General features: G+C 41.0%; 1 protein-coding gene across 1 annotated transcript in view; it reads right to left on the reverse strand.

The window, feature by feature from the left end:
• Positions 1–916: 916 nt before the first annotated feature.
• Positions 917–13,345, reverse strand: part of veph1 (ventricular zone expressed PH domain-containing 1) — a 68,381-nt gene continuing 55,952 nt past the window's right edge. The window contains exons 13-15 of the mRNA XM_068584710.1: positions 6,320–6,456; positions 3,871–3,924; positions 917–3,584 (exon numbers count right to left, since the gene is read on the reverse strand). Of these exons, the coding sequence (XP_068440811.1) occupies positions 3,402–3,584; positions 3,871–3,924; positions 6,320–6,456 (374 nt within the window). The 3' untranslated portion in view covers positions 917–3,401. The remainder of the gene's footprint in view (positions 3,585–3,870; positions 3,925–6,319; positions 6,457–13,345) is intronic.

Consider the following 13,345-nt stretch of genomic DNA (forward strand, 5'->3'; position numbering starts at 1 on the left):
AGAGGCAGGGTAACGTCAGCACCGTGGTACATTTAAAGCGAAGGGTAGAGATCTTCACTTAACAGTGGCAGAGGAATTTAACATTTGCTTGCAAGCAACTACGGTGAAGCAACATTTGTGTGTGTTGAATAGTTCAGCACACAAACACCTTTGTTTGTTCCAGGAAACTGAACTGAGAAGGTTTGCCACAAGACAAATTCCAGAAAGTGTACGTAATGCCCTGTTGTTGTGTCAGTATATCTGTGATAACATCTGACAGCTAACTATTTGTCCGAAGGCACTGGACCTGACACATACTTTTGATTGCTTTGGGACAAATGATAATGGACAACTGTGAGACAAGGAACACTGATGGTCAATCTGATGCGTTAAACTAGAAGAGTTCAAAGCCATTGAATCTGTGAGGCTGTATGTGAACGCTGCAGTGCGATGAGCTGGATACCAACGTCAGCATGCGAACATGCTGGTGTGGAGCAGAAGCTCCGGGAGGCTAACTCTTTAGTTTGTAAAATATCCTGCGATGTAAATGCTCTACTCTGGACACACTGCAGGGGTACATTCTTGGTCCCGCGTTGTGGAAATGCCAATATAAAAGATAGTTTGAAGACAATAAACAATAGCTGGCAGATACTTGCTCATAGTCAGCCATGTAGCTGGCAGCTTGTGCACACTCAGGATTGTGTTGAGTTTTAACAGGTGTCTGACATTTAATAATTATATTGCACTTATGCAATCCTTGCATTTTGGTGTTTGTCCAGTTTTAAAATAAACCCCTATGTAGGTGTCCTCAGCGCTGAAATAATTGCCCCGTTTCCTTATGAAAACACCGATAGGTGCGCGTATAAGCGCAGAAGTGTGTGCACACGTGCAACACACCTAAGGGATGCGGTTTGGGGGGAGCGGAGGGGGGGGGGGGGGGGGGGGTTGATAACATGGTCACCCTCTCCTGAGGGGGACCTTGGTTAGGAATGTCTGTACTGGATCTAATTCCACCGTAAACCATCAATGTCAACCTGATGATGGCACTTGCGGAGAAGTCAGGGGGATCAACAAAGTCAGAGGCATTCATGCCCTCTGACAGATGCAGGTCAGTTCTGCTTGTAAGGGGAGGGCGGCACAGAGACAGCAAAAAGTACAAACAGTGGTAACCTGAACCGGTGGGAAAGGCAATGTTATGGCTACATGTAGCTAACAGGGTTACAGCTGTAGGACAAAGTGGGACCAAAGACAATAACCTATGTGTGTCTATCACACATAGGCTTTTTTTTTTAATATATCAAATATTGGATTCTATATATTTAACCAAAAGCAAACACATTTGATATCAAAGAACAGACAACGCTTCCACCGGTGGAAAGACACACACCACATAACGATCAAATCAGACATCATATACATAATAATTGATTTGCAACGGGCGAGCGTCAATGTTTGTCTGGTGCAGGCAGTTCGGAGCTTGACGGGGGGCGAGACATGGCACAAGGAGTTTTGCTTTGAAACAAGGTTTTGAACTGAGACATGATGACTTTTTTTCAGACCGAAACCGATCACATTGGTCAACATAAGAGAGTTATAGTGCTCTAAAAAAAAAGTACTGCCACATGCCGTGACTTTTCACTTGGAAAGTTGTAACGAAGAAAAACTTGAGCTCAAATATAATCAGGTGCTCACGTGCACCGCATCTCACGGCTCAACCACAAGATGACAAAACATTTCTAACGTTTAGAAAAGAGCCCGTTTTAAAATGATGGAGATTCTTCAACATCTAAAAAGCTTTTACTGAATTGTCAGTCGTAATTAAATGGATACGACTAAACTAGCAGAGTTTCTAAATCCTCAAGGAAACCACAAATGTACTTCAATGTTTTCTTAAAAGTGTGTTGAGCAACAGTTGAGCTGACACTGCTCCTTGTAAAACATGGAGTGAATTTCTCTGGTTGTCTCTTGCCAAAAATAACTCCAGATTGCCAAAGAACAGAAATATGAGCATTGCAATAGCTCTTCGGGGGCTCGCTTCATAAGCCATTTACGTACAAGAGCAGAAACTAAAAATAGGGTCGAAATGCTTTCTTCAAACAAGGTGCTCTTATTTGTTAAGAGGAAATAACTCCACTTGAGCAGTTGTCTGCTGAGTTTGAGGAGAAAATAGTTGTGTTGGTGAAATTGCATTATAAATAAGAAATGCAAAAAATAAAACACAGGGAACACATTATTTGGGTCAGGTGTGTACATCCATATTGCACAAGAAATCAACAGGAAACATAAAAGAATAGCTCCACATTTTGAGAGATGCGCTCGTTCGTACGGTGAATATGAAGCTAGCATGCTGATTAGCTTAGCTTTGCAAAAACCCTAGAAACGGGGAAGACTTTAGCCCGGCTCTGTCTACAGGAGAAGAAGTTGTGATTTTACAAGGAGTTATGTGGGAGACTATTTCCTGAAGATTGTACGGTACCATGAAGTTGCTAGCTAACAGCGTGAGAATCCAGAACCTCTGCGCAGAGCCACGCTAGCTGTTTCCTCCTGTGTCCAGCCATTATGTTAAGCTAAGCTAACTGTCTTCTGGCTGTAGATTCATATTTAGTGAAAAGACATGAGCATTGTATCAATCTTCTTGTCTCACTCTCGGAAACTAAGTGAACTTGAAGTGAATTATTACTTTAGGCTACGTCGTTCTTCTCTCCTTCACACAGACACACACACACACACACACACACACACACAGACGAAGACATTAATCCAGTATTAAGTGCCAACTGCTGTCCATTAGGCTCATTCCTGCTTTCAAGAAAAACTGTTCAGTTTCAATAGTGCTTCAAGTCCTAATGAGGTCTTTACTTCTATGAAGTCTTTATTGCTAAATACTCCTCTGGCCTCAAATACATCTCAATCATCACGCATCATTAAACTTACAAATCCCAGGTTTCCACAGATGCTGACTTTGTTTGGTTGCTGAAGCTCGCAGTAGTGTTTGGTCTCAAGCCGAGGAAGTTGAAATGTCCTTACTGTGTGATCCAGTCAGGTTCAGATCATGTGCAACATCAAACTTCAACATGTATGTATTGTAACATTATTTATGATGGTCCACAGCTGTAAATGCGCCAGTGCGTCCATGAGTAACAACGAGGGACAGTAGCACCCTTCATTCTGGTTGGATACACATCATTGTTGGTTAAAATAACATTTTATTTCTTTAAAAGTACTGCATAAAGTTTATATATATATATAATATTGGAGGATACCACCAATCACAGATACAAATGGTACTGGCAGTGTATGTTTTTGTCTACAGCAAAACACAATATTACTCAGTGTAGGTATGTCGGTGTGTGTGTTCAGTTGTAGGATCAACAGTCATGTATTGCGTGTGTCCTCATCGGTAAACTGTGCTGCTGTTGCTCTCACAGGTAGGTGGTGGCTTCTCTGTTCTCCCTCTCTTTGGCCTGAGCCACGGCCACGTTGATGCACTGCAGCCACTCCTCAGCATGCTTCTCATCCTGAGCTTTCAGCACATACGTCTTACTGTCTGTGAAGATCTCAAAGGCCCGTGGCAGGCCCCGGTCACGGCGCTTCCTGGCTACCACCTACGAAGAAAAGAGAAGCAGATGACAAACTCACACTGAAACATCTGTCTTCTGGGAGGGTCGTCGCTGTCGTTTTCAAGATGAATGTGATTTGGCTAAATATAGCCTCCTTCTTTCTGACTTTACAGTAATTCATGTATTTATTGCATAGCTATAATAGTATTTGTGGATGTGATCTACCTTCATACATCATATAAACTCTGATTGGGGAGGATTTAGATTCGGATCCACCCACACAGTACACTATACCATAAAAAAAAGGAATGATCACAATATAACTTCTCACCTTGACACTTTGCACTTTGCTCAGCTCAATAGGGATGTCATCCAGCTCATCTTTCTGCGGGGGTAGACAAAACATGAGAGTTGTTCAAAAAAGTCTGCATTTTCTTCCATCAACGTGCTGACTGGGCCACAACACTCTGGATCACTGCGACACACTTTCCAAAAACCCCTAGAAAATCGATTTTCTCCCCGTGTTCAGGAACCCGTGCGCCTATCTTGCTGAAATCAACAGATGTAAATGAACAACGACAGCAAAACCCCAGTGAAGCAAGAGGTGGCTCATTTTCTCTTGTTTCTCCCGTCTTCTTTTTTCTTTTCTCTCCTACAATATTGGGTAAGAAAATCCAATATCGGTCTGGCTCAACTGGTAATGACCACAAAACCAGAGCGAGCTGCAACCGCCCACATCCTTTCTGTGGTGTGTGTGTGTGTGTGTGTGTGTGTGTGTGTGTGTGTGTGTGTGTGTGTGTGTGACACTGGTTTACCTCCCGGCTGGCTGTGCTGGGGGTCGGATGTTTCCCACAGTGGATTCGTGTCAGTGGATTCACACAGTTATTTATATGGACTTCTGATGAATTTTTGCCTTATGGCGGAAAGTCCTTTATGATATTGTCTCATAATGCTTAAACTAATCGCACCTCACTAATGCGTTTTTGCAAGTATGTTGTATCTTTAATGTGTAACTTGCATTTCTTGACAGCTCGCATTTTATAAGACAATGATGCTCGAATTAAGCCAAAGACTTGAATATTCTTTGGAGATGAGTGTATTTTTCGTCTGTATTTGTAGAGACAACAATGTTCTATGTGATCTACATTGTTGTTACACAATTATATGGTGTCAGTAGTGGAATGTAATGAAGTATTTTTACTTCGTTACTGAACTTAAGTACATTTGTACGTATCTGTACTTTACTTAAGTACAAATAATAGTGCATACTTTTTACTTTTACTGCGTTACATTTTGCAGCTGTTATCTGTACTTTTACTCCACTACATTTCTACAATATGTCTTGTTATTCGATACATTTTATGAACAGTTTTGCCAAAAGTTTAAAAAAGTAACTATTTACAAAACTAACAAGTTACAAAAGTATATTACACAAGTAACTAGTTACAAAAGTAACTAATTACAAAAGTAACTATTTACAAAAGTAGATAATTACACAAGTAACTAGTTACAAAAGTAACTATTTACAAAAGTAACTATTTACAAAAATATATTACAAAAGTAAATAATTACACAAGTAACTATTTACAAAAGTAAATAATTAAAAAAAGGAACTAATTCCAAAAAAGTAACTAGTTACTGGTTACCAGTGGTATTAATATTCAAATTTGTCCTTTGTGTTGAGGAATTAGTGTTTTTTCTTTTTCTCAATCCGAGCATTTTCTCGTCCCTTTTTGGGGTAAATGTCTTTCACAACACATCCGACCAAAACACCTGCAGAACAAAGACTCAAGCCCTCTCCAACGTGGCGGCTGCACACAGAGAGGAGTGCAATACCATCTGGAAAGGAGCACGACTATTGTTAGGAGTTAAAAAAGGGAGCGTGAGTCTACTTCTGCATTTCAGCCTCCAGAGAATATCCCACTGCTTCCAGATATTCCTCTGTGATGTTGCGCCTCACTCTTCTTTTTTGGAGCTGATTGTATAAACATGTCTCAAGATCCAGAGGACACCCAATCTCCTGTCGGCCGTGAGATATTATTTAAATTATAAGTAAGTGTTTCACTCATCGATCACAGTCGCTAACACAGATTTAATCAGGAATACACAGAGGTGTCGTCAAATTTCCCAATAAATCAGATTTTCTCATGACCCGAGCTGACTGAAAAATATTTTCTTCCGTCAGCTGGATAAAATCAAACTTGACCTTATTTTTCCGCAAACCTCGTCAGACGTCTGATCTTCACAAAGTTTTGACTGTATTGCTTTTGCTTAATGTTCAGAATAAACACGTTTTCTTTCTTCGCACAAAAATTCCCAGATCAGTGACCTCAGCCTTTGTTCGACCTTCTGTTAAGTCACCAGCAAACAAATGGAAGTCGGAGGAAAACACAGTGCTGGTACAACCCGGAGGGACATCTCTTTATTTTTGCTTCAATGAAACTGTGCGAGGCGGGACCTCCTGCTGTGTGCTTGCTACTTGTGCGTAATGACATTTGCTTTGACTCATAGTGGGTAAGAGTGACTCAGCTTGTTGCAGAATCAAGCTGTTGGCCTTGGGAGTCCCCCAAGAGTCCTCACCGGGGCCCCGGTTTGTTACAGTCGGATTCCCCAGATGCTCCTGAGGGATAATGAGCTCATCTCGAGACGTGATTTCCACTGTTTCATGCGGAGTTTCATCATGATTTAAATGACACGGAACTTTGAAACATTAATAAATATCTTCTCAACGAGAGGCCGAGGACAGTGTGTGTGCAGGCTTGATTTCATTGATTACGTACTGATTTGCCTCTCCGGAACAGGAGCTGGTTTCCTGCCAGGGTGAAGTAACGGGTTTTCCAGCGCTTGATGAACTTCCAGCGGACCTGCTTCTCCTTTAGCTTCCCCTCGATCAGAGGCTGGCCCTCCTGGTTCACAACTAGAGGGCCAGACACACACAGACCAGAGGGACAAAGAAACAAAAGGGAGGATTGAAGAAAAAGATGAATCAATAAAATATAGTGCTTTTTTGAAAATGTTTTTTGCCCATTTACTTGAAATTACAGCTGACGATCAATGGATTCATCTGAAAGTTCTGCCAATATGATGCATTCATGAGCTAATGTCAGGGTCTGACATATGAGATTTATTGTCGTTATGAACTACTTGAAAATATGGCCTGAAAGGTGAAATCAAATATGTGGAGTGTTTTGCAACCAAACGGTAACCAGCACATTTTTACAGCGCAGGGCAGGCCAGCCAAGAGCAGCTCACGGGACAATTTCATAACCCCCTACATGGTTATAATGTATTATTACATCTGGCTCACAAATTTCTACTTTTCCCTATTTGGATTTTCCCCAAGTCTTTAAAGTCTACAGCAATAATTTACTTTTTAAGCAAGACTGTAACGTCAGGGCATAAACCGCATTTTATTTCATAGAAAATGTATGTTTTTGAACCAGAAGGAAAGGTTGATCTCGAGGACAGACAGCTTCAGTAGAGCTAAAAAACAGATGAGAACAGACGACTGTGACTACTTCCTGTCTCACGTGCAAAGAGAAAGCTGTTATTCTCAAGGAAAAACTTCTCCAGTGGCTCTACTCCACTACACATGGGGAGAAATATTGCTCAACACAGATTCAAGTGTTTTTTTTTTTAGTGTTCATTAAAAAAACACCAAGTGCGAAAGCCTCGAGGATGCAACCAGGCACATGGCCCCTGAATAATTCAAGATGGAGACTCGTGCCATACGGTGATGAATGGAAACCAACAGCTGCCTGCAGGATATAAAACATGAAATCCCAACTGAAAAGTTCATGGTATGCTTTGAACATGGGCTGGCAGCATCATAAAATACATGTAACTAAATGTACAGTAAAAAAAAAAAGCTGAGGTATGGCACATATAGGCCAGAAAGACCCTGAACACGTAACAATCGTTGTGAAGTTAAGTGAACGCAAGAAATGCAAAGTTCTACAGCCAAAGAAAGTGTGAACATTTATTAAAGCACAACACAGCCGCCCTGCTGATCTGAGACGTATCTTTAGTTCTACTCTGTTCTCAATTTCCTTTTTTTATATTTCATCCTGTGTTTTTAGTTCGTAGTTGTAATGTTTTATAACCCTGAAGCACTTTAACATTTAACTGGTGAAATTCTAGGATGCAAGCAAACTTGAACTTATCCACTTCCAGTCAACATTAATGAGTTCAGTTAAGTTTCAGCATAGGCCTTTTGTCTTCCTCGTGTGTGTGTGTGTGTGTGTGTGTGTGTGTGCGCGTGTGTGTGTGTGTGTGTGTGTGTGTGTGTGTGTGTGTGTGCGTGTGTGTGTGTGTGTGTGTTTCCGATCAGATAAAGGAGAACTCCCACAAAGTGAAGTTTGGCCTGATTACAAACACTCACTCACACCAACCTCCTGGACTGAGTTGAATCAATTACCAGCGTGTGTGTGTGTGTGTGTGTGTGTGTGTGTGTATTATATATTTATCTATAGTTGCAAGCGTCTATTTTGTTCATAGATATTAGTGTTTTGCTTAATTAGAGCTTATTGAAAAAAAAAAAGATTTTGATGATCAAAGTGATCACAGATACATTTTCAGTCAATGATTGTGTGATATGTTGGACTGTGTGTCTGAGAGACTCTGGTCCTCCGACCAGACCACAGAGGATTTGGCTGGTTTCGATTTGGTGCCAGTGAACCAGGACTTTAGATGTGGACCACGAGAACAGAGCCACTCTTTGTGTCCACGGCGATGAGTAAAGCAGTCAAGAGAGTACCGTACTGCAATCTGATCATAGTGTGTGTGTGTGTGTGTGTGTGTGTGTATGTGTGTGTGTGTCTGTGAGGGGGGGGGCATGCTGGAAAGAGTATTCAGAGAGATGTCTGTGTCCAAACATGACAAACCAACTGTTTTACATAATTGGAGATAAAATACCTTTCTGGTTTTAGACGTACTTACTTCAGGGTCTGCAAACCTTTTATGGGCCTTTCATTTGAGATTGATGGACCAAAAAATACAAAAATAACATTTAATCAATCATAATAATAATAATAATAATAATAATAATGATGATGATAATCATGAATTGCATCCCTCAACATTACACAACACAACATAATAGAGAAAATCCTCTTTTGTGTAATGTGAGTGAATTGACCCTTTAGCTGTAAAGACAACAACAGTGCATTCATACATTTTATTGTAATAACAGCCTCTACATGTATGGCTGAGTATGACTGGATGAAGGGTATGTGTCTTGCATTTGCTTCTCATATTTTACTGATGATTTACTCGAGTAAAACATTTACATTCCTTCCAAATAGTGTGCGTGCTTGTGTGTGTGCGTGTGTCTCCTCTGCACATTGACTTCCTGTCAGACTGTTTCGACAGACACACTGTTCGACAGCTCATATATATACGGTCGGATCATTACGGTGCGCCGGCTTCTCAGCATCATCTAACGAATCTTGTTATAACTTGTCTGGGGCATAAATCATTGGGCCTCGCGCCGCATCGCCGCTTTGACGCCGACACCTGGAACGTGATCCCTGGATTAGTTGTCGGCCTCCGGCGAGTACTGTAACTCACACCATCTTGTTTGAGACACGCTGATGTCCAAGGACACCAAAGGCGCACTCTGAGTCGCGACAAATGTTGTTTTTTCTTGCTGCATTTCCGCTTACATTTCGATCCGTCCACATGTGGTCACATGACCCAGAACACAGTTATTTCTGAGTCTGAATCTGGCTTCACTACCAGCGCTACGTTTTGAGCTTCATGGGCGGGAGTCCGGAGTCCGACCCGAACAGAAAGAGCTGTCCCGGCAAACGAGCCTAATGAGACGATCGTGTTTGTATGTGTCAAGCTGTTTGGCTTTTGTAATGTATGAGTGCGTTGGTGGATAAATGTGTGTGGTTGGGTGTTTGTAGTTGTTGGCTGCAGTACGACAACATGACGGCGAGGTGACGAGAGAGATGTGTGCTGCAAGGAAACTGCCGGCTCAACCCTCAGTTCACTGACTCACCCTGGTTAACGATCACCATTAGGGAAACATGTGGTTGTAAACAAGGAACTGGCCCTCCGACTGTGCTCGCGTCAACTTTTTTCCTTTTTGAGTGATGGAAGTCATAACAGAGAGAGAGAAAAGTGCTTCTTGTAACATGCCTGTTACGGCTTGGCAAAAAACATGCTTCAGAAGTGAAAAACCAACAGCTAAGGGAACACAAACAGTCTTATATGGATTGTTTTGACTGTAAAGGGAATATATATCGCGCGCACACACACACACACACACACACACACACAAAAAACGCGCGAGTTTTGCTGAAACTTAACTGAACTAGAAAATGTTATGCACTCAATGTCAATCTGTTCCTTGGTGTCACCAATGGTATTGGATGTCTATATATTTTTTTTAAAAAATATTGGTCAAAGTTTCAGTTTTGTGACAAGACCGGATCAGGCGAAGGGTTCGGGAAAAATGTTGTATTTCTCTGTTAGAGAGTTTCAGCGGATACAATGATTCATTGGCGTTGCCGGTAACATTGTTCTCCCGCGATGCTGGACAACTTTATACAAATGTTATCGCCATTAGTCATTTGGATCCAAAATAAGGGGAAAATATGAAGAAAAGAACAGAAGTTACCCTTTAAGTCATTAGCAGATTGCCTACCGTAGTTAAGATTTAAATGAGAGAAGAGATGGAAAATGGAAGGGTTGACTGTTGAGCTTTATAGGCCAATATCCTGAAATGATTATCCCTTTTGGTCAATAACAAGGTATTAGCTAACATGTATCCTTATGAGCACAGCCATGCCTGAGGATAAAAAACAATATCCAACAGCCCCCTTGTGAAATGCTGTCTAAAATCATTTGAACACAGTTTTAAAACTCCATTTATAATAATGACACTCACTCATAAACTTTGGCACAGGATGATGGACTACTCTTTTTTAGCCAGGGAATCTCCTGAATTTGCAACATAATTCCTGGAAGTGGGACTTTCTGTCCATCGTGTCTTCACTGATTGATGGTAAAATGATGGAAAGTCATCCTTGGGGTTTTTTTCTTTTCGGGATCAATCTTCTAGACATGATTGAATGTGTGTGCAAACCCACATGTAGAGGCATGAGGCCGTGAAGCTATCAGTGCTTTAAAGTGAGTGTGTGTGTACGATGAAAGTGTTAAAAGTCCACTCAAGGCAATTACATTCGTCTCCAGTGACACGTTATCTCTGTGCTACGTTTGATGATAACTCTGAAAAAGCACATTGTAGGCATCAACCTTAGAAAAAAAAAAAAACAGCTAAATAATGCCAGAAAAAACGGAAGTGAACGCGAGAGCGAACATGTTGTACCGGCGTATCTTTTTCTGGCATGTACACACATACAGTACATTCACAAACACACGCACAGACACAACCACACACACACACACACACGCACACGCACAACTCTGCTCGTTACCACTCGCTTCAAAGGCATTCCAGTAGTTAAACTCAACAGAATATCGTAAAGCATCACGGAGCTGCAGTAACGACTTGCCTTCTCCAGTTCACTCTTCTCTAGTTTCTCTTTTACCATCAGAAACACGAGACCAGCTCCTTGCTTGCGTGCGCAGCGTCTGTAGTTATCACAGTGAGCCACTCGGCCACTCAAAGTCAGGAAGCATTTTAAAGTGAAAGTTTTTTCAGGTGGCGGCTGGTTATGTGAACATGAACAAATAAGTGAAGTGCTACGTGCTGCATTTATGATGAAAATGCAAAAGTGGGTCACCTAAAAGTGACAAGGATCTTATTCCAAATTGCACGGGATCTGAAGTCAAGTCATTACATTTGTTTCAGTGAGATGAGTCATTGCTGTCGTTTACTGTAACGGGGCCTCGTGTGCTGGATGGAGCTGGACAGCTTTCAGTTGGACTGGAAGTATAAATTTCCAGCGGACTTTTTTGTTTTGTTTTCTGGCTACGACTACATATTGTGAGCTTGTTTTATGGGCATTTTCATTTTGGTGAAAGACCTCTTCATACGTTTCACATCTTCATAAACAATTTTAATTGATGTATATGCACATTTAAGACTATGATGTGATGGGTACAGATCGCTAACCCAATAAAGTGCTATACAGTATGTATCATTTTTTTGGTCTGAAAATGAAAACATCTTTCCTGAAAATCCCTCAAAAAATAAAAATTTGAACAAAAAAAAAAGAATGTTCATAATGTTCTGTAAGCATGTTTTGCATGAAATGTGATATAGTCCTTTTTACTCAAAGTTATGTAGCTGACTGTCGACAGATGACTAATGATCCCGTTGGTTCAGGGCAGCCACTGAGTTCATGTGACTGACACAAACCTGTCAGGCCTCAGGTCGTAAAGGTCACACAGGGGTCACCTATTTAACACAGTGGGCTGTTTGAATTCAACACAGGATCGATTTATAGCCATGAAATTCACATGTACTGTACGTATCAAGACTACAGTTAATTTCACTGACTGCCAAGTAGCATAAAGTGCCTCCATCCAAGTTTTTATTTCTCTGACTCATATCACACATACTCAATTATTCATGCGGGCTGATTCATGTACAATTGCCTTAGAATGTGTTCATTTCCTGTTTCAACAAAAACTCATCACTGACCACGCTGAGGTGAGCAGCTGACTGTTTGTGTGTTAACAACCTTAACACTGATGCAATATAAGTGGTTTTTAACAGGTTAACGACTTATGTTAGAGCAACTCTGTTCTGTTGACTTGTGTTTCATTTTTTTAAATTATGGCTGGAAATTACAATTGAATACGAATGCCTTTCTGCAATCATTTCAGTTGAATTCTCAAAATGTAATTTACCAATATCCTGCACACCACAAACACAATCCCATGTATTTGCTTTGTAGTCGGGTGGAGGAAGTAATCACAGGTCGTCATACAACAGGCCGTAAGATATCTTACACGACACATTCCTTGTTGTTTCGTGTCTTTTTCTGCAAAAGTCAGCAACAAAATAATATATAAAACAACTTCAAAATAAACCTCCATCTTTACAGGAAACAACTCAGATGGGTAAAGGAAACACAAATACTTAGTTAGGAAAAGATTATGAAATACTTTGTTATAAACAAATAAACTTTGTTATAAACAAATAAACTAGGTTTAGGAAAAGATAATTGTTTGGGTTAAACGGACTACGGAAGAGCCTTTACTGAAGTTACAAGTTACCTGAGAAATAAATCAACGTTGACTTCTTGTTTGACACGGGGAACACACGGCGGCCTCTTGGGTCAAAGATTGCCGTTTGTTGGACCCATTTGTCTCCATCCCCAACAGCCCTGTGCGGGCTTTTGCGGTCTTTATACTTTCTTTTGATTACATGGATAACATACAAAATCATTTTATGGAATATCTACAAATTACAGTGTGTTATTTTTCACTGTTAAAGCTACAAAGCCTGTAGTAGGAGTGGGAAGTGAGAGAAAAAAAAGTGTTTTTTTTGGTGATTTGGATGAACTAACCCTTTCAGTGTCCACCAGTCAGACATGCGGAGCAGTTGGCTCTCCAAGGCCACAAATGCTTTCGTAAACACATGTATCCACGCACACACGCTTCCAATTACAGCATCCCAAAGGGAAAGGACTATTATTCCTGTTCTCAATCCGGTAATGTAGAGAGACTGGCATAGATCTAGAAGGTAATCATCCGTTCCTTGCAGTCATTCAGCTGGCTCAGGGACTACAATGGTTTGTTCTCAGCAGCGGAGCTGGAAGAATGGCTTTCATTTGGCTTTTGTTCGGTTTGGATCGGGCAGGCTGACGTGTGTGTTTGTGTGTGTG

The sequence above is a fragment of the Clinocottus analis genome, unplaced genomic scaffold (genome assembly GCF_023055335.1).
Source record: "Clinocottus analis isolate CAN_PGR_092001 unplaced genomic scaffold, fCliAna1.0.p SCAF_2, whole genome shotgun sequence".
NCBI lineage: Eukaryota > Metazoa > Chordata > Actinopteri > Perciformes > Cottidae > Clinocottus > Clinocottus analis.